This window comes from Scyliorhinus torazame, chromosome 15, assembly GCF_047496885.1.
Source record: "Scyliorhinus torazame isolate Kashiwa2021f chromosome 15, sScyTor2.1, whole genome shotgun sequence".
Lineage (NCBI taxonomy): Eukaryota > Metazoa > Chordata > Chondrichthyes > Carcharhiniformes > Scyliorhinidae > Scyliorhinus > Scyliorhinus torazame.
This window is the reverse complement of record NC_092721.1, coordinates 202,034,979-202,055,467: the sequence shown is the minus strand read 5'-3', so window position 1 is coordinate 202,055,467 and position 20,489 is coordinate 202,034,979. Positions and strand designations below refer to the sequence as shown.

At 52.5% G+C, this 20,489-nt stretch overlaps 1 protein-coding gene across 3 annotated transcripts in view; it reads right to left on the bottom strand.

Moving 5' to 3' along the window:
• The window catches only part of LOC140392126 (solute carrier organic anion transporter family member 2B1-like), a 110,118-nt gene that overhangs the window by 9,006 nt on the left and 80,623 nt on the right, over positions 1 to 20,489 (bottom strand). For all 3 annotated transcript variants that reach the window (XM_072477448.1, XM_072477450.1, XM_072477449.1), the window contains exons 10-13: positions 19,977 to 20,181; positions 16,577 to 16,727; positions 11,457 to 11,617; positions 5,720 to 5,784 (exon numbers count right to left, since the gene is read on the bottom strand). In XM_072477448.1, the coding sequence (XP_072333549.1) occupies positions 5,720 to 5,784; positions 11,457 to 11,617; positions 16,577 to 16,727; positions 19,977 to 20,181 (582 nt within the window). The remainder of the gene's footprint in view (positions 1 to 5,719; positions 5,785 to 11,456; positions 11,618 to 16,576; positions 16,728 to 19,976; positions 20,182 to 20,489) is intronic.

The following is a 20,489-nucleotide window of genomic DNA, read 5'->3' as shown; positions in this document are numbered from 1 at the left end:
ACCCCCCATTCACTCCCCTCCCACATCCCCATGTACACTCTCCCCTATCACTGACTCTACCCCCCATTCACTCCCCTCCCACATCCCCATGTACACTCTCCACTATCACTGACTCTACCCCCCATTCACTCCCCTCCCACATCCCCATGTACACTCTCCCCTATCACTGACTCTACCCCCCCATTCACTCCCCTCGCACACCCCCATGTACACTCTCCCCTATCACTGACTCTATCCCCCATTCACTCCCCTCCCGCACCCCCATGTACACTCTCCCCTATCACTGACTCTACCCCCCATTCACTCCCCTCCCGCATCCCCATGTACACTCTCCCCTATCACTGACTCTACCCCCCCCATTCACTCCCCTCCCGCATCCCCATGTACACTCTCCCCTATCACTGACTCTACCCCCCATTCACTCCCCTCCCACATCCCCATGTACACTCTCCCCTATCACTGACTCTACCCCCCATTCACTCCCCTCCCACATCCCCATGTACACTCTCCCCTATCACTGACTCTACCCCCCATTCACTCCCCTCCCACACCCCCATGTACACTCTCCCCCATCACTGACTCTACCCCCCCCATTCACTCCCCTCCCACACCCCCATGTACACACTCCCCTATCACTGACTCTACCCCCCCCATTCACTCCCCTCCCGCATCCCCATGTACACTCTCCCCTATCACTGACTCTACCCCCCATTGACTCCCCTCCCACACCCCCACGTACACTCTCCCCTATCACTGACTCTACCCCCCATTCACTCCCCTCCCACATCCCCATGTACACTCTCCCCTATCACTGACTCTACCCCCCATTCACTCCCCTCCCACACCCCCATGTACACTCTTCCCTATCACTGACTCTACCCCCCATTCACTCCCCTCCCACACCCCCATGTACACTCGCCCCTATCACTGACTCTACCCCCCATTCACTCCCCTCCCACACCCCCATGTACACTCTCCCCTATCACTGACTCTACCCCCCCCATTCACTCCCCTCCCACACCCCCACGTACACTCTCCCCTATCACTGACTCTACCCCCCATTCACTCCCCTCCCACATCCCCATGTACACTCTCCCCTATCACTGACTCTACTCCCCATTCACTCCCCTCCCACACCCCCATGTACACTCTCCCCTATCACTGACTCTACCCCCCATTGACTCCCCTCCCACACCCCCACGTACACTCTCCCCTATCACTGACTCTACCCCCCATTCACTCCCCTCCCACACCCCCATGTACACTCTCCCCTATCACTGACTCCAGCCCCCATTCACTCCCCTCCCACACCCCCATGTACACTCTCCCCTATCACTGACTCTACCCCCCATTCACTCCCCTCCCACATCCCCATGTACACTCTCCCCTATCACTGACTCTACCCCCCATTCACTCCCCTCCCACATCCCCATGTACACTCTCCCCTATCACTGACTCGACCCCCCATTCACTCCCCTCCCACATCCCCATGTACACTCTCCCCTATCACTGACTCGACCCCCCATTCACTCCCCTCCCACATCCCCATGTACACTCTCCCCTATCACTGACTCGACCCCCCATTCACTCCCCTCCCACATCCCCATGTACACTCTCCCCTATCACTGACTGCACCATGGATATTGTCTCTTCCCAGAGACTGTATGGGAAGTTTGCCTGTTGCACCTTCAGACCAAGTCACCAAGCCCACTTTTATTGTTTTACTCCCTGAGAGAAAATTCGGAACAAATTTCACTGATTCTTAAAGATACGGAACCAAAGCTTCAACATATTTATCTCATTTAACATTCCTCGAGTCCGTTGTTTGAGGAAAGAGCCGCTCCTGACAGCAGAGCAGCTTTTTGTTTCGGGGAGCGCAACGGAGAATCCCGCTGGCAGGGAATCCAGCCCAAGGAATCTCCCATTTAATACGGACATGAGGAGGAATGTCTTCTCCCAGAGAGTTGTTCATCTGAGGAATTCTCTCCTCCAGAGAGTAGCGGAGGCTGTGGTCATTGATTTATTTTCAAGGTTGAGTTAGAGAGAGTTCTCACAGAGGGGAGAGTCGAGGGTTATGGGGGACAGACAGGACAGTGGAGTTGAGGCCGCAATCAGCCCAGCCATGGTCTTATTGACTGGGAAGCAAGCTTGGTGGTACAAATGGCCCCCTTCTGCTTTTAAGCTCCTACATTAAACAGAATTCTAAAACATAATTTTTCTTAATTGCCCTTGAGAAGGTAGTGCTGAACCACCTTCTTGACCCATTACACCTGCAGTGCTGTTAGGGAGGGATTTCTTGTATTTTACCCAATGCCAGTGAAGGAACGGCCGATATATTTCCAAGTCAGGATGGTGAGTGGTTTGGAGAGGAGCTTGCAGAAGGTGGCTCATGAAGGCCACAACCGAGCCCGAAGCGAATGGGTAAAAGAAAACTATGTTTATTGCAACGCAATTATATTTACAATATCACCCCGCGCCCCCCCCCCCCCCCCCCCCCCGGACCCCGGAGCCCGACCGCGTCGCCAGGTCCCGCCGGTAGGGACCAACCTTGATTTACGCCGGCGGGACCCTCGTTAGACGGGCGGGACTTCGGCCCATCGCAGGCCGGAGAATTCGGGCGGCCCCGGCACCCATTGCGCCGTGCCGGTCCCCGCCGTTCTCAGAGGCGGGCGGCGCGATTCACGCTGGGACGCTTTTTGGGGGCGCCGGAGAATTCGGAGGACGGCGGGGGCGGGGTTCACGCCGAACCCCCGGCGATTCTCCTACCCGGTGGGGGGGGGGGGGGGGGGTCGGAGAATCCCGCCCATGGTCTTTGAGATGCCATTAACAATGTGTCAGCAATCCAATGCTTGAAATGCACCAGTAGGAAAAAAGCATTGAAGATTGTCCAAGTTCACATTGCTCTTTCGGATTTGCTTTTGTCCATTCGAGGGAGCTTTACTCACAAGCTCAATACTGACCTTCTTGTTCGGCAGTGTTAGGTGGCTTATTGAGTAGAACGGTGAATCTTGCACCTAAATGCGTGTTGGCTACAGGTTTGGTGTTTTGCACATATTGTGGATAGTGGGCAGAGAAATGAACTTTGAGATTAGGCCATCGATAGCCTTTCAGGGAACGCGTTTGGGTCGATGGTGCGAGGCTCTTTCCCCAGGCCACAGAGTTGAATGAAAAATGAAAATCGCCTATTGTCACAAGTAGGCTTCAAACGAAGTTACTGTGAAAAGCCCCTAGTCGCCACATTCCGGCGCCTGTTGGGGGATGCTGGAACGGGAATTGAACCGTGCTGCTGGCCTGCCTTGGTCTGCTTGCAAAGCCAGCGATTTAGCCCTGTGCTGAACCAGCCCCAGTTCAGAACGTAGGGTCACATCTCAGGATAAGGAGTCAGCCATTTCGGATCAAAATCAGGAAGAGTGTCTTCACCCACAGGGCGGTGAATCTCTAGAATCCCCTACCCCAGAGGCTTGTGGATACCCAGTCATTGAGGACATTGAAGACTGAGCTCGATAATCTTTGGAATCTCAGAGAATCGTGGGATCTTGAGATCCGGGAGGAAGGTGGAGCCATGACCTTGTTGAATGGCGAAGCAGGCTGGGTGGCCATTAGGGCTCCTCCTGCTGATTATTTTCTTCATGAGTTCCAGATTTCCATGACACTTTGTGTGGAAAGTTCATTTTGATTCAATGTCCCAGGTGAATTATCTGATGATTCGATTACTATTAAATCATGTGATTTCCAGGGTGTTGGAAGCCAGCTGCTTCTGGCATATTTTTTTATGCCCAGTGTTTCCTGGTTTTTTTTCATTCTTTCATGGAATGGGAGCGTCACTGGCAAGGCTGGCATTTGTTGCCAACCCTAATTGCCCTTGAGCTTAGTGGCACACATTAGTGGATGGCACTGGAGAGTGAAGAAGACAATTACAAGAATGATTTTAGGGATGAGAAGCTTCAGTTGTGAGGAGAGATTGCAGAGGTTGGGACTGTTCTCCTGGGAGAGAAGGGGCGGGATTCTCCGACCCCCCCCGCCGGGTGGCAGAATCGGCGGGGGGGGGGCGGCGTGAAACCCGCCCCGCCGGCTGCCGAATGCTCCGGCGCTGGGGTTTTGGTGGGATGCGGGAACCGTGCCGCGCCGGTCGGGGGCCATTGGCAGCGCCCCCCCCCCCAGCGATTCTCCGGCCCGTTTTCAGCCGGCCCCGCCGGCGTAAATCCCAACAGGTCCTTACCGGCGGGACCTGGCTCCACGGGCGGCATGCAGAGTCCTCGGGGGGGGGGCGCGGGGGGAAATGGCCCCGGAGGGGTGCCCCCACGGTGGCCTGGCCTGCAATTGGGGCCCACCAATCCGCGGGTGGGCCTGTGCCATGGGGGCACGCTTTCCCGCCGCATCGGCCGCTGTCAACCTCCGCCATGGCCGGTGCAGAGAACCCCCCCCCCTGCGCATGGGCTGGGATGACTCCCGTGCATGCGCCAACTCGCGCCGGCCAGCAGAGGCCCTTCCAGGCCGACTGGCGCGGCGCCAAACACTCCGGCGCCGGCCTAGCCCCTGAAGGTGCGGAGGATTGCGCACCTTCGGGGCGGCCCGACGCCGGAGTGGTTCACGCCTCCGCACCGGAGTGGCGCGCCCCGCCGGTTCCCGCAGAATCCCGCCCATGGCGTTTGACAGGAGGTTTGATCGAGATGTTCAGAATCATGAGGGGGCTGGACAGATTGGACAGGGAGAAACTCCTCCCACGCGTAAAAGGATGAAGAACGAGAGGGCACAGATTTAAAGAGATTTGCAAAAGAAGCAAATGTGATTGGAGGAACAACGAGTGGTTGGGGTCCGGAATGCACGGCCTGGTAGTGTGGTGGAGCTACGCTCAATTGGGGCATTCAAGAGGACACTAGATGATTATTTGAATGGAAGCAAAGCTCAGAGGAATCGACACTAGGCCATGATGCTCGTTTGGAGAGACGGTGCAGACAGGATGGGCCGAATGGCCTCTGTCTGCACTGTAACAGTTCTGTGATTTTTCTTCCTTGACCATTTCAGAGGATGGTTCAGAATCAAACACGTTGCAGTGGGTCTGGAGTCACGTGTAGACCAGACCGGGCAAGGACGGCAGATTTCCGTCAGAATCACAGAATTGTTACAGTGCAGAACGAGGCCATTCGGCCCATCATCTCTACACCGGCCCTCCAAAGTAAGCATTCACCCAGTGCCAGTCTCCCACATTCTCCCCGTGCGTAACCCTGCACATTCTTCCTTCTCAGGTAACAGTCTAATTGTCTTTGTCGTAGCTCAGTTGGCGCTGCCACCACAACGTGCTCAAGCAGAGCGTTCCGGATCCTAACCACGCGCCGCGCGAGAAAGATGTTACCCTCAGGTCACCGATGCTGATCGCTTGCCCATTATTGTAAATCTATGCCCTCAGATCGCCAACCTTCTCACAAGTGGAAATAGTGTCTCCATTTTGACTCTGTGAAGGGCATGAGTGAACCAGCTGGGTTTTTACAAGAATTAATAATTAGTCACGAGTACTGTGACTAGCTTTCAGTTCCAGATTTATTAATTGAACATCCACCGTGGTTGGATTTGAACCCATGCCCCCCCCGCCCACCCGGAGCATCAGCCTGAGTCACTAGATTGCGAGGCCCTTGACACTGCCACTGCACCACCCACATTCGGGGAGTTAACGGAGAGAGTGCTTTGGCTGGGAGTTTGATCAAGTTGTCCTTGTACTTACCCAGAACACGGAACAGCATGAATTGAATTCCTATCGCAAAAGATTTATCTTCAGGCTTCACTGACCTGGGAGTCAACAAATAGAAAAACAGTCACAAATGAGATGTTAACTGTGGACTTTTATAATCAAGCTGGCAGTTCGGAAAGCTGTAAGGGGGTGGCCAAGACGGGGGGGTCTCAATGGGTTTGTCCTGTCAGTAGTTCATTCATACATAGAATTAAAAAGAATATACTGCTATTTGGCCCAACCAGTCTCTGCTGGTCTTTCTACTCAACGCGGGTCTCCATTCATTGCCTCGACCTAGGCTAAGCCTTTCAGTATATCAGCATATCCTTGTATTAGCACCATCAATAGCTTCTCTTTCCAGCACACTCGTTCCCCTCTGCTCTTCCCCATTGCTTTATCCTTGACTTTAAAAAAAATTAATTTTTATGGCTTGTGGGCTTCGCTGGCAAGGCCAGCATTTGTTGCACATCCGCAATTGCCCCTTGAGAAGGTGGTGGGGAGCTGCCTTCTTGATCCGCTGCAGTCCCTGAGGTGTAGGTACACCCACTGTGCTGTTAGGGAGAGAGTTCCAGGATGTTGCCCCAGTGACAGTGAAGGAACAACAAAATATTTCCAAGTCAGGGTGGTGAGGGACTCGGAGGGGGAGCCTCCAGGTGGTGGGGTCCCCAGGTATCTGCTGCTCTTGTCCTTCTGGATGGTAGTGGTCGTGGGTTTGGAAGGTGCTGCCTAAGGAACCTTGGTGAGTTCCTACAGTGCATCTTGTAGATGGTAAGCACCGCTGCTACTGTGAGTCAGTGATGGAGGGTTTGAATGTTGTGGCAGGGGTGCCAATCAAGCGGGGCTGCTTTGTCCTGGATGGTGTCGAGTTTCTTGAGTGTTGTTGGAGCTGCACTCATCCAGATAAGTGGAGAGTATTCCATCACACTCCTGACTTGTGCCTTGTAGATGGTGGTCAGGCTTTGGGGTCAGGATGTGAGTTTCTTGCTGTAGGATTCTTAGCCTCTGACTTGCTCTGGTAGCCACAGTATTTACATGGCTGGGTCCAGTTCAGTTTCTGATCAATGGTAACCCCCAGGATGTTGATTGTGGGGGATTCAGCGAAGGTAATGCCATTGAATGTCAAGGGGCGGTGGTTAGATCCTCTCTTGTAGGAGATGGTCATTGGCTGGCACTTGTGTGGCATGAATGTAACTTGCCACTTGTCAGCCCAAGCCTGGAGATTGTCCAGGTCTTGCTGCATTTGCCCATGGACTGCTTCATTATCTGAGGAGTCGCAAATGGTGCTAATCAGCGAACACCCCCATATCTGACCTTATGGTGGAAGGGAGGTCATTGATGAAGCAGCTGAAGAGGACACTACCCTGAGGAACTCCTGCAGTGATGTCTCAGGACTGAGGTGACTGATCTCCAGCCACCACAACCATCTTCCTTTGTGCCGGGTATGACTCCAACCAGCGGAGAGTTTTCCCTGATTCCCACTGACTCCAGTTTAGCTAGGGCTCCTTGATGCCACACTCGGTCAAATGCTGCCTTGATACCAAGGGCAGTCACTCTCACCTCACCTCTGGCATTCAGCTCTCTTGTCCATGTTTGAACCAAGGTTGTAATGAGGTCAGGAGCTGAGTGACCCTGGCGGAACCCAAACTGAGCATCAGTGAGCAGATTATTGCTGAGTAAGTGTCACTTGACAGCACTATTGATGACCCCGTCTCTCACTTTACTGATAATTGAGAGTGCAGCGATAATTGGTCATGTTGGATTTGTCCTGTTTCTTGTGTATAGGACACACCTGGGCAATTTTCCACATTGCCGGGTAGATGTCAGTGTTGTAGCTGTACTGGAACAGCTTGGCTAGGGAGATGGAAATTTCTGGAGCACAAGTCTTCAGTACAATTGCCGGAATATTGTCTGGGCCCAGAGCCTTTGCAGTATCCAGTGTCTTCAGCCGTTTCTCGATATCACATTGAGTGAATCTAATTGGTTGAAGACTGACATCTGTGATGCTGGGGACCTCCGGAGGAGACCGAGATGGATCATCCACTCGGCACTTCTGGCTGAAGATTGTTGCGAATACCTCAGTCTTGTCTTTTGCACAGATCTGCTGGGCTCCTCCATCATTAAGGATGGGGATATGTGTGGAGCCGCCTCCTCCAGTGAGTTCAGTCAGTGATCTATAGTAATCATAGAATTTACAGTGCAGAAGGAGGCCATTCGGCCCATCGAGTCTGCACCGGCTCTTGGAAAGAGCACCCTACCGAGGCCCACACCACCCAATCCCCATAACCCAGTAACCCCACTCAACCAACCCGAAGGCCAATTTTGGACATGAAGGGCAATTTAGCATGGCCAATCCACCTAACCTGCACGTCTTTGGACTGTGGGAGGAAACCGGAGCACCCGGAGGAAACCCACGCACACACGGGGAGAACGTGCAGACTCCGCACAGACAGTGACCCAAGCCGGGAATCGAACCTGGGACCTGAGTTGCCTAATTGTCCACCACCATTCACAACTGGATGTGGCAGGACTGCAGGGCTTAGATCTGATGTGTTTGTTGTGGAATCCTCAATGAGAAGACGGGACTTCATCCACAAGGACTATGCGGTGGTCACTTCTATCAATACTGTCATGGACAGCTGCATCTGCGGCAGGCAGACTGGGGAGGATGAGGTCAAGTATGTTTTTCCCTCTTGTTGGTTCCCTCACCTCCTGCTGCAGTCCCAGTCTCGCAGCTACGTCCTTCAGGACCCGGCCAGCTCGGTCTGTGGTGGTACTACCGAGCCACTCTTAGTGATGAACATTGAGGTCCACCACCCAGAGTACATTCTGCGCCCTTGCCAACCTCAGTGCTTCCTCCAATTGGTGTTCAACATGGAGGAGTGCTGATTGATCAGCTGATGGGGGCTGGTATGTGGTAATCAGCAGGAGGTTCCCCTGCTCATGTTTAACCTGAAGAGTCAGCCACATTGCTGTGGGTCTGGAGTCACATGTAGGCCAGACCGGGTAAGGACGGCAGATTTCCTTCCCTAAAGGACATTAGTGAACAATCAGCAATGGTTTCATGGTTATCATTATGGTTCTAATTACAGATATTTATTGGATTTAAATTCTTCCGGGGTGCGACCCGACCCCGGGTCCCCAGAACATTAACCTGGGTCTCTGGATTGACGGACTAGTGACAATACCATTATGCCACCACCTCCCCTCATTCTGCCTCTTTCACATCTCTGGCTGCCCCTCGCAACGTCATCCAAAAGCACGGTGTCCATTCGCACATGTAGTCTGGGGAATTCCAGCCCTACCTCACCACCGCCTCTCTCGATTCCTCCACTGTTGCTGAATTGTCAGACTGGCCACTGGCACCCCGTCTCGGACGAACATAAATTTCCTCCAATAAAATATTGGGAAGATCAAAGCCATCATCTTCAGTCCCCTCCACAAACTCCTTTCCACAACCATCGACTCGAATCCTAATCCTCTCCCTGGCAAATAGCTGAGGCTTTAAAACAGGTGCATTGCAACTTCAGCGCCACATTTGAAAATGAAATGAACATCGCTTATCGTCACGAGTAGGCTTCAATGAAGTTACTGTGAAAAGCCCCTAGTCGCCACATTCCGGCACCTGTTCGGGGAGGCTGGTACGAGAATTGAACCGTGCTGCTGGCTTGCCTTGGTCTGCTTTTAAAGCCAGCGATTTAGCCCAGTGTGCTAAACCAACCCCAGGATGGTCACATAACCCGCACCGTTGCTAAGACCGCCTATTTCTACCTCCAGACTATCTCCCGACCCCTGTCCCTGCCTCAGCCCACCAGTTGCTGAAACCCTCACCTATGCCTCAGGACTTGACTATTTCAGCGCTCTCCTGGCCGAACTCTATCCTCTTGGGGAGGCGGTGGCACAATGGTATTGTCACTGGGCCAGAAACCCAGTAATGATCTGGGGACTCAGGTTCAAATCCCACCACGGCAGATGGTGAAATTTTAACTTAAGAAAATAAAACTTAGAATCAAAAGTCTACTGGTGACCAAAAAAAACCATCTGGTTCACTCATGTCCTTTAGGGAAGGAAATCTGCCCTCCTTCCCCGGTCTGACCTAGATGTGACTCCAGACCCACGGCAATCATAGAATCGCTACAGTGCAGAAGGAGGTCATTCAGCCCATCGAGCCTGCACTGACCCTCTGAAAGAGCCCCCTGCCTAGGCCCAATCCCCCGCCCTACACTCATAACCCCACCGAAGCTTTCAACTTGTAGCCACTTAAATTGGCCAATTCCCGATTTAAAATGGCAATTGGCAAAGGCTGATGGGAAAGTCAGCCAACAAGACAAAAACCAGCAGCTGCAGGTTTGCTGTGTATTTACCTCTGCAAAAACCAGACAGCATCGATACCAGCGGCCATCAGCATAACAAAGTGAACAGCCATCTGCATATTGATGAGCTATCCCCGGGAACAATAAGTAACATTTTGACACACAAAGCAAAGCCAGACTCCTCGGTGCCAGCAGGGGCCAAAACAAAGGAGGTGAACGAGCACCTCAAGACAGCCCATCGATCAGGGAACCGCTCCAGTATTGGAGAAAATCGAACCAAGCGATTGGGACAAAGTCCAATCACTTGGGATCAGGTACAGAGTCCGCCCCGAAAGGCAGGAAGCCCCTGGGGACTATCAGAATTGAGCCCCAAGTTCAAATCGCTCTCTTCTTCACCTCTTCGCTCTCTTCACGCTCTTCTTCCTGCCCGGGTCATCCAGCAACAACAAACCAACATTGACCGTGACCGGCGCAGTGACTCCAGTGATCATCGAAACCAGTAAGTCTTAATTCAAAGCTCGCTACGTGATAGGCGCTCCGAGCTACCAATCCGTACCAACTTCGAATCCCGCAGGCTCAGAACCCGAACGAAAGGCCATTTGTTCCCCTGACCTGGTGGGCCAGTCCGAAGTTAAGTATAGGCCTGTTAGTTGTAGAAGTAGCTTAGGCGTAGAATTTGTGCATGAGTAGCGATTACTGTGTATAATAAATGTGCTTTGATTTAAATCTTACTAATCGGTGTATTGGGTTATTGATCATTCCTCGGACTTGAACCTCGTGGCGGTATCATAAAGATACCTGGCGACTCGAGAGCAAAGGTAATAAAACAGAGCAATTGAACCAAGGAGAAAATCAGCAACAAACTCTAAGGGGCAATTTATCATGGCCAATCCACTGAACCTGCACATCTTTGGACTGTGAGAAGAAACCAGAGCACCCGGAGGAAACCCACGCAGACACAGGGAGAATGTGCAGACTCAGTTCAAACTCCACTCAATGTGGTTGGCTCTTTGCTGCCTCCTGAAATAATCAAGTAAGACACTCAGTTCAAAGAGCAGTTAGGATTGGGCAACAAATGCTGGCCTTGCGATGTCCTCATCCTGTGAAAGAGTATTTAAAAAATAAATCCCTCCTTGGCCCCACCCTTCCATGTCTTTGTCTTCCTCTCCTCCAGCCCTGCAACCCAGCGGAGATCTCTGTGTTCCTCTAATTCTGGCCTCTTGACCATTCCCATCTCCCAACTCTGGGTCAGGGGTTCTCCGCACTGCAGTGCAGAGGAAGCTCTGAATGAATAAGTCTAACATCTTACTGGTATCAGGCATGTGTGGGAACGTGCCTGAACGAGGCAACTGATTCGGCTTGCGATGTCCTTTCGAAGGCTTGGAGAAAACAAAAGGGACAAATATCTGAAATGGTCTTACCTCAGTACCAACATGAAGGACGGGGTTTGGCAAAGTGTGGCTACAAAAGCAGTCAGGGTTAGGAAGAACATGAATGGTAGGAGGAGTCTGTAGCATCCACTGCCACACGTACCGGGTTTCACCAGGGCTTGGGTAGAAACACAGGAACAGTTGGTGTAATTCTAGAAAGGGAGAAAGACAAAAAAGTTACATTCGCAAAGGGTTTGTTCATTCGAGGGGCTTTGGGCTGTGCCAGCTGTGGGTCAGTGTGTAGCCCCTCTCATCGGAGTCCCAAGGTTGAAATCCCGCTTCAGGGCTTGAGCACAACGATCAGAGCTGGCGACGCAGGAGTGCTGCACTACCTTTTGGGCGAGATATGAAACTGAGGCCCCTTCACATGATTGGATGGTAAAACGTCCCATGGCAGCATTTTCAAGTACAGCAGTGAGGGTCATCCCTTATGTCCCGGACAATATTGCAAACTCGGTAAGATTATCTGAGTCATTGCCACATTTCTGTTTGTGGGAGCTTGCTGTGAGCAAATTGGTTGCTCACAGCAGTGACTGCACTTCAAAACATAACAGCCTTTGGCTTCAAAGCAATTCTGGGCCATCCTTGGATGCTGAAAGATGCTTTCAAATCAAACTTGAATTTTACTGAAAAGAGAGACACACTGTCAAAGCTTTTCATTTGCCACTCATCAGGACAAACACAAGAATGCCAAATTTCAAACTGTCACAACAGTTCATGCCACAAGAGAAATAGGTGCTGGCAAGTCGACTCTGACTGGTAAAGGCTTTGCCATGGAGAAACAAAAGGGGAACTTTTTTCAATTACGCAGGAGCCTCTCGTTCCCTGTCGGAGTCAGCCAATGAGAGGGACTGCAGCGGGGTCCACCGAGGACCAGGTGGTGCGGAAGGTTGTTCAGTCCAAAGGCAGACAATCTACGCAAAGGCCCAGGATTCCTGGTTCACAAGCAAACCTTCAAAAATAAATGTTACAAGCACCCGCTGGCCCAGAATTCTGCACTCAGCAGATTTGATCTGACAAAAACATTGCTACTCCCCCCTCCTCTCCCCTTCCTTCCCCTCTCACCCGATTCCCCCGGAGATAGGTTCCTGCTTGTTTGCGTACGTTATAGCAGTATAATCTGGGATCGGCTAAACCAACATAAAAGGGTGAGAGGTTTCAATCACGATGGGATTAGGACTGAGCTCAGGAGGAACTTCTTCACCCAAAGGGTTGTGAATCTATGGAATTCCTTGCCCAGTGAAGCAGTTGAGGCTCCTTCATTAAATGTTTTCAAGATAAAGATAGATAGTTTTTTGAAGAATAAAGGGATTAAGGGTTATGGTGTTCGGGCCGGAAAGTGGAGCTGAGTCCACAAAAGATCAGCCATGATCTCATTGAATGGAGGAGCAGGCTCGAAGGGCCAGGTGGCCTACTCCTGCTCCTAGTTCTTGGGCGGGATTCTCCGACCCCCCCCCGCGGGTCGGAGAATCGCCGGGGGGCGGCGTGAATCCCGCCCCGCCGCTCCAACGCCGGTTGCCTAGTTCTCCGGCGCCGGTTCTTGGGCGGGGGCAGGGGTCGCGCCGCTCCGGTCCCCGATGGGCCGAGCGGCCGCCCATTTTTGGCCAGACCCGCTGGCGTGGATTAGACAAGGTCCATGTTGGCGGGATCTGGCTTTGAGGGCGGCTTGCAGAGTCCTCGGGGCAGCGCGGGGGGGGGGGGGGGGGGGGGGGGGGATCCGGTCCCGGGAGGGGCCCCCACGGTAGCCTGGCCCGCGATCGGGGCCCTCCGATCTGCGGGCAGGCCTGTGCCGCGGGGGCACTCTTTCCCTCCGCGCCGGCCTGTGTAAGGCTCTGCCATGGCCGGCTCGGAGAAGAAACCCCCTGCACATGCACAGGAATCACGGCAGCGGTCCTGCGCATGCGCCAACTTGCGCCGGCCGGCGGAGGCCCTTCGGCAGCAGTTGGCGCGGCGCCAACCACTCCAGCGCCGGCCTAGCCCCCGGAATTGCAGAGAATTCCGCGCCTTCCGGGCGGCCCGAAGCAGGAGTGGTTCATGCCACTCTTTGTCGCCGGTACGGTCCGCCCCGGCGACTGCAGGAGAATCCCGCCCCTTATGTTCTTATGTTTTTATGCCCGAAATAAAACATTTATGCTTTGAGGTTTATGGGGTTTGAATCACGATGGGAATATTTCAGCGTGACTCCATTATCAAAGCCGAACTCAAAATTTCAATGCCACTACAAACTTGCGCCCAAACTTTATTTTATTCTTTCATGAGATGTGGACGTCGCTGGTGAAGGCAGATTTATTTCCCACTGCGAACCACCATTGAACTGAGTGGTTTTCTCGACCATTTCAGAAGGACGGTTGGCATCAACCACTTTGCTGTGGGTCTGGAGTCACGTGTAGGCCAGATTGGGTAAGGACGGCAGATTTCCTCCCCTAAAGGACATTCGTGAACCAGATGGGTTTTTGCAATAATCGATGATAGTTTCATGGCCACCATTATTATTAATAATAATAATAATAATAATAATAATCTTTATTGCCACAAGTAGGCTTATATTAAAACTGCAATGAAGTTACTGTGAAAAGCCCCTAGTCGCCACATTCCGGCGCCTGTTCGGGTACACAGAGGGAGAATTCAGAATGTCCAATTCACCTAACAAACACATCTTTCGGGACTTGTGGGAGAAAACCGGAGCACCCGGAGGAAACCCACGCAGACACGGGGAGAACGTGCACGCACAGACAGTGACCCAAGCCGGGAATCGAACCTGGGACCCTGGAGCTGTGAAGCAACAGTGCTAACCACTGTGCTACCGTGCCAGCCACATTACTGAGTCCAGCTTTCAATTCCAGATTTCATTGAAGTCAAATTAATTGAACTTAAATTCCACCAATGGCGGCGATGTGATTTAAACCTGTGGGGTATTGGCGTTACACTGGGATGGTGGATTTCTAGTCTAGCAATGTTGTAATGATGCCACCATCTCTCAAGCTCAGGAAAAGGTAGCACTCATATTATTGGTAGTGTCACTCCTGACCACATCTCTTAATTATCAATAATTTCTGGACCGTGTCCACGTTTTAGCAAATACCTCGTGTTAAATTAATCGCTGTCTAAAAAAAAATCAGGATCATTGGGGTTAACAAAGTTGCATACCTTCTGTGTTGTAACACTGTGTGGGTGGACTGGTTCACCTATAACCATGCATACTTTCACCCTGTCGGAGCTTGTTCAGTTTGATCACACAGAAAGCAATCGCAAAACATATCCTCCGAAGTCAGCCCTTTAAAGCAGAAAATTCCTGATCTGCGCTGAGTGAAGTCATTTTAACTTAGAGCATGTGGTAGAATTAGGTGGACATAAACGCTTGCACTTATAACGAGCCCCTCATAACTTCAGCATGCTCCAAACCAGTTTACAGCCGAGGCAGTACTTTTGAAGTGTGGTCCCGGTTTTATTTAATTCATTTTCACGGGATGTCGCCGTCGCTGGCTAGGCCAGCATTTATTGCCCATCCCTAATTGCCCTTCAGAAGGTGGTGGGGAGCTGTCGTCTTGAACCGCTGCAGTCCATGTGGTGTAGGTACACCCACAGTGCTGTTAGGAAGGGAGTTCCAGGATTTTATCCCAGCGACAGTGAAGGAACGGCCGATATATTTCCAGTCAGGATGGCGAGTGATTTGGAGGGGAACCTCCAAGTTATTATTATTATTATCAAGTGGTGGGGTTCCCAGGTATCTGCTGCTCTTGTCCTTCTCGATGGTAAGTGTCGTGGGTTTGGAAGGTGTTGCCGAAGGAAACTTGGCGAGTTCCTGCAGTGCATCTTGCCGTTGGTACACATGGTTGACACTGTACGTCACTGGTGGAGGGTTTGAATATTTGTGGATGGGCTGACAATCAAGTGATTTGTTTTGTCTTGGATGGTGTGGAGCTTCTTGAGTGTTGTTGGAGCTGCACTCATCCAGGCAAGTGGAGAGTATTCCATCACACTCCTGACTTGTGCCTTGTAGATGGCGGACAGGTTTTGGGGGGTCAGGAGGTGAGTTGCTTGCCGCACAATTCCTGCTTTTGGAGCCACAGTTTCCATATGGCCGGTTCATTTCAATTTCTGGTCAATGGTAACATCCAGGATGTTGATAGTGGGGGGATTACACGACGGTAATGCCATTGAGTGTCAAGGGGCGGTGGCTAGATTCTCTCTTCATAGAGTCATTGAATCCCTGCAGTGCAGAAGGAGGCCATTCGGCCCATCGAGTCTGCGCCGACCCTCTGAAAAAAACTAGGCCTTGTCCCATCCCTGTGATCCCACCGAACGTTTGGACACTAAGTGGCAATTTAGCATGACCAATCCATCTTACCTATACATCGTTGGTCATCTTGTTGGGGGCGCTCATTGCCTGGCACTTGCGTCGCAATGTAGAAAACGCAGTAGCAATTTGTGCTCAGCAACTCCCACAAATGGTAAAGTGGCAATGGCCCAGATCATTTGTTTGACATCAGGAAGAGCTCCTTTGTTTGTCGGCTAATTTGTCGTTTGATCCTTTCACACAAATCCCATTGGTTCAGACAGGGCTTTGGTTTAATACTTCACCCACAGAGCGATGTAGCACTCCCTCAGTGCGACACGGGGTGAGATCTGCATCCGCAACCTTCTGCTTCAAAGGCAAGGATGCCGAACACTGAGCCACACCCAAACATCACGGGAGGTGGTGGTGTAGTGGCGATGTTGCTGGACTAGCAACGGCGAGGTTCTGGAGACGTGGGTTCAAGTCCCACCCCGGCCGATGGTGGAATTTAAATTAAGGAAACTGGAATTGAAAACTAGTCTCAGTAATGGTGGCGGTGAAGCAACTTTTTTTTTTTTAAATGGTTCGCTAATGCCCCATTAGGGAAGATTTGCCATCCTTTTCTGGCCTCCATGTGATTCCAGACCCACCGCAATGCGATTGGCACTTAACAACCTCTGGAATGGTCTAACCAGCCACTCAGTAAAGGCGTAAATAGGGATGGGCAACAAGGCCGGCCTTGCCGGTGGCCCACAGTGCACCCCCCACCCCCACCCCACCCCACCCCACCACCCCCTGCCCTCCATCGAAGAATAAATTATTTAACACAACTTACCACCACCTTTCCCGCAAATCCGAAGGTGGCATTCCTGCAGCCAGCGTGGCAGGGGGAGATGAATTCAATACCATCAGTTGTACAAACTGGATTGTAGGCCTGATCCCTGCAGGAACATCCTCGATTACAGCTCAGATCAATGCCTGATGACCTGGAATGCGAAGAGAAAAATAGTTTTGAACAATATGGCGGTGAAAATATCATGAAAATATGTGAAACAGGCTTGTGTTGTGTGTAATTAGTTTTTTTAAGACTGAAAACAGACTGCACGGATAAGAACATCGAAAGTGCGATGGTATGAAAGCACGTACTTCAAAGCGGAAATTCAGCACGGCTAAGGGAGGAACAGTGAGAGCATGAATGGAAATTTACATTGGGAAGATAAGGATGGCGACTTGAAGTTTCAAATTGCACAATTGGAGGAGATCATCAATGAAATAAAGTTAAGAACTAAAATAAAGGCCGTTATTCAACGGGACAAAACAGAGTCCCATTTTGGGCGCATTTAACGGGTTCTTTCTTGGCACCTGATGTGCAAAGCAAGACCCGCTAGTCAACAGCACTTTGCCGTTTCTTTGCCTTAGCAGGGAACACCCCATCAAGGCCACACTTCCTGCACTGATGAGCTCAGTTCAGGGCGGCACGGTGGCACAGTGGTTAGCACTGCTGCCCACGGCGCTGATGACCTGGGTTCGATCCCGGCCCCAGTCACTGTCCGTGTGGAGTTTGCACATTCTCCCCGTGTCTGCGTGGGCTTCACCCCCCACAACCCAAAGATGTGCAGGGTAGGTGAATTGGCCACGCTAAATTGCCCCTTAATTGGAAAAAAAAAAGATTGGGTCCTCTAAATTTATTTTTAAAAATCAAACTGATGAGCTCAGCTCCCTCGTGCAGGAAAAGTACTCATGGATCGAGGGGCCTTTTTTAAAGGCTCTCAGCACCTCCGTATCACTGCCCCCCACCCCCCTCCCCGCCCCCACTACATCCAACGTACCTCGCCCAAGGTTCTTATCGGCAAGGCACCCTGGGCCTGACCACTGGCACGGGCAACCTGACACCTTGGCAGTGCCCATGCCAGTCTCACAGTTCCATTGGGGCACCCTGGCAGTGCCATGGGTGCCCTTGCGGCAATGGCACGGTGACAGGCTGGCATGGCCATGATGGCCAGCTGCCAGTGGGAGTGCCAGGGTGCCATGCTGCTCATAGCCCGACCGCCCGGGAATTTTCAATGGGAGACCCCCCCCCCCCCGGGGTACCATTACACCTGTTCCAGGTTTGTGTTGACCGATGCCAAATGGAGCCCTGGTGAGGTCACCCAGGCACGGCCGTTAGGTCCTGGGTGGCAGGAGAACCTGGCGCAGACATATTTAAGTGAGCCGTTAAAAATATGCTGACGTGCATCTGAACCAGTGAGGACAAGATTCAGAACGCGACGTCTCCCGAGAATCAATGGCCCCGCCTCGTCACCAAGTCAGGCACGGTGAGGCAGGTAAATCGCGGCCTAAGTTTCGGTTCAGTCAAAATTAATACCCAGAAAAAGTAGCATGAAAGTTTTTATATTCTGGGAGGGGGACTTGCAAAGAAATTTAAGATTAATAGATTTAAACATGGAAGAGAAAAATAAATTTTGAGCGTAAACAGGGGCGTCATTCTCCGACCCCCCGCCGGGTCGGAGAATGGCGTTGGCCGCCGTGAATCCCGCCCCCGTCCCCGCCGAAGTCTCCGGTACTGGAGATTGGGCGGGGGCGGGAATTGGGTTGCGCCGGTTGGCGGGCCCCCCCCCGCTGGATTCTCCGGCCCGGATGGGCCGAAGTCCCGCCCAGGAATTGCCTGTCCCACCGACGTAAATCAAACCTGGTATTTACCGGCGGGACCAGGCGGCGTGGGCAAGCTCCGGGGTCCTGGGGGGGGCATGGAGCGATCTGACCCCGGGGGGTGCCCCCACGGTGGCCTGGCCCGCGATCGGGGCCCACCGTGGGGTCACTCTTTCCCTTCCGCCTCCGCTACGGCCTCCACCATGGCGGAGGCGGAAGAGACTCTCCCCACTGCGCATGCGCGGGAAACTGACAGCGGCCGCTGACGCTCCCGCGCATGCGCCGGGAAACTGACAGCGGCCGCTGACGCTCTTGCGCATGCGCCGCATTTCTGCGCCAGCTGGCGGGGCAACAAACGCCATTTCCGCCAGCTGGCGGGGCGGAAATCCCTCCGGCGTCGGCCTAGCCCCTCAATGTTGGGGCTAGGCCGCCAAAGATGCGGAGCATTCCGCACCTTTGGGCCGGCGCAATGCCCGTCTGATTGGCGCCATCTTTGGCGCCAGTCGGCGGACATCCCGCCGTTGGGGGAGAATTTCGCCCCAGATCTGTGAATAAGCAGCTGGCACCACTCTCAGAGAACAGCAGTGTTTTGACCGCGAATCTCCGGCCGCTTTGGGCTCTCACTCGAGCGCAACGCGGCCAGAGAAAGCCGGGAAAGCCCTCCAGTGAGCCTTCCAACAGCCTCCGTGCCTCCCGGGATTCTCCAGCCTCCCCAGGGAGGCCGCAGCCGGGTGCTGATCAGTGCTGGTCTGCACAAACGTCCCGGGGGTGGGGGGGTGTCTCCCGGGCCATCGGAGACCCCAGGGTGGTCAGGCTAAGTGTAGGTTGGCCCCCTTGGCCCTCCCCTTGAAACGTGGGCACCTTGGCACTGACACCCTGGCACTGTCGAGGTGCCCGGGTGGCACTGCCAAGCCAGCAGGAGATGTGCCTGTGTGCCAGGATGGCACTGCCGAGGGCAAGGGGGGAGGCCTTGCTCATAATATGAGAGTGATGAGGGGGTTTTGAAGGTTGGGAGACCCCATAGAGCAGTGGAGGCTGTGGTTCATTGAATAAATTCAAGGCAGTGTTAGACAGATTTTTGTTATAGGGGATAGCTTGGAAACTAGAGTTGAGGTCACAATCAGATCAGCCATGGTCTTAACAAATGGGGGAGTAATTTCGAGAGGCTGAAGGGCCTCCTCCTGTCCTAGGCTGTATGAAGGGGAACTCGCAGGTGGTGCTTGTCCTATACATCCGCTGCCTTTGTTCTTCTAGATGGTAGAGGTGACGGTTTGTAAAGTGCTGTCGGACGAGTCCTGACCAGTCCCTGCAGTGCATCTTGTAGAGGATGCACGCGGCTGCCACTGTGGGTCGGTGGTGGAGGGAGTGAATGGTTATGGAAGGGGTGCCAATCGAGCTTCGTCTGCTTTGTCCTGGGTGGTATCGAGCTTCTCAAGTGCCTTTGGAGCTGCACTCGTCCAAGCAAGTGGAGAGATTCCATCACATTCCTGACTTGTGTCCACAGAGCTAGAGACAGGCGTTAGTTAGTTACCAACCGTAGGGAGACAGATTTAGAGAAGAACATCTCAACGTGTGATGTGCCTTACCCATTCGAGGAATTAAGGTTGAAGGTGAGTCCATCAATGTTTTGCGTTGAGCAGCCGAGAAACAAGAGTGGGGTGGTGACACAGATCGACACGAAAATGGCCATGAAACACATCACGGCCGAGCCCCTGAGACTTATTTGAAACTTCCTCAAAATGGCTCCGCCAATTAGGATGCCGAGAACAGCTCCTGGGACATGGATACTTCCTTGAGTGATAAAAAATGGAAGAATTAAAATAGAATAATCTGCTCTATTGACATCCGCTAACAAACAGAAGCGCAAGGAGTAAGCATTGAAATGAAATGAAAATCGCTTATTGTCACAAGTAGCCTTCAAATGAAGTTACTGTGAAAAGCCCCTAGTCGCCACATTCCGACGCCTGTTCGGGGAGGCCGGTACGGGAATTGAACCTGTCATAATATACACCAGTATATCATGGTGCAGACACACACTGATTTTGGACACACAATGGGACCAATCAACATACACAACACCGCAGCCAATCACCAGTTAG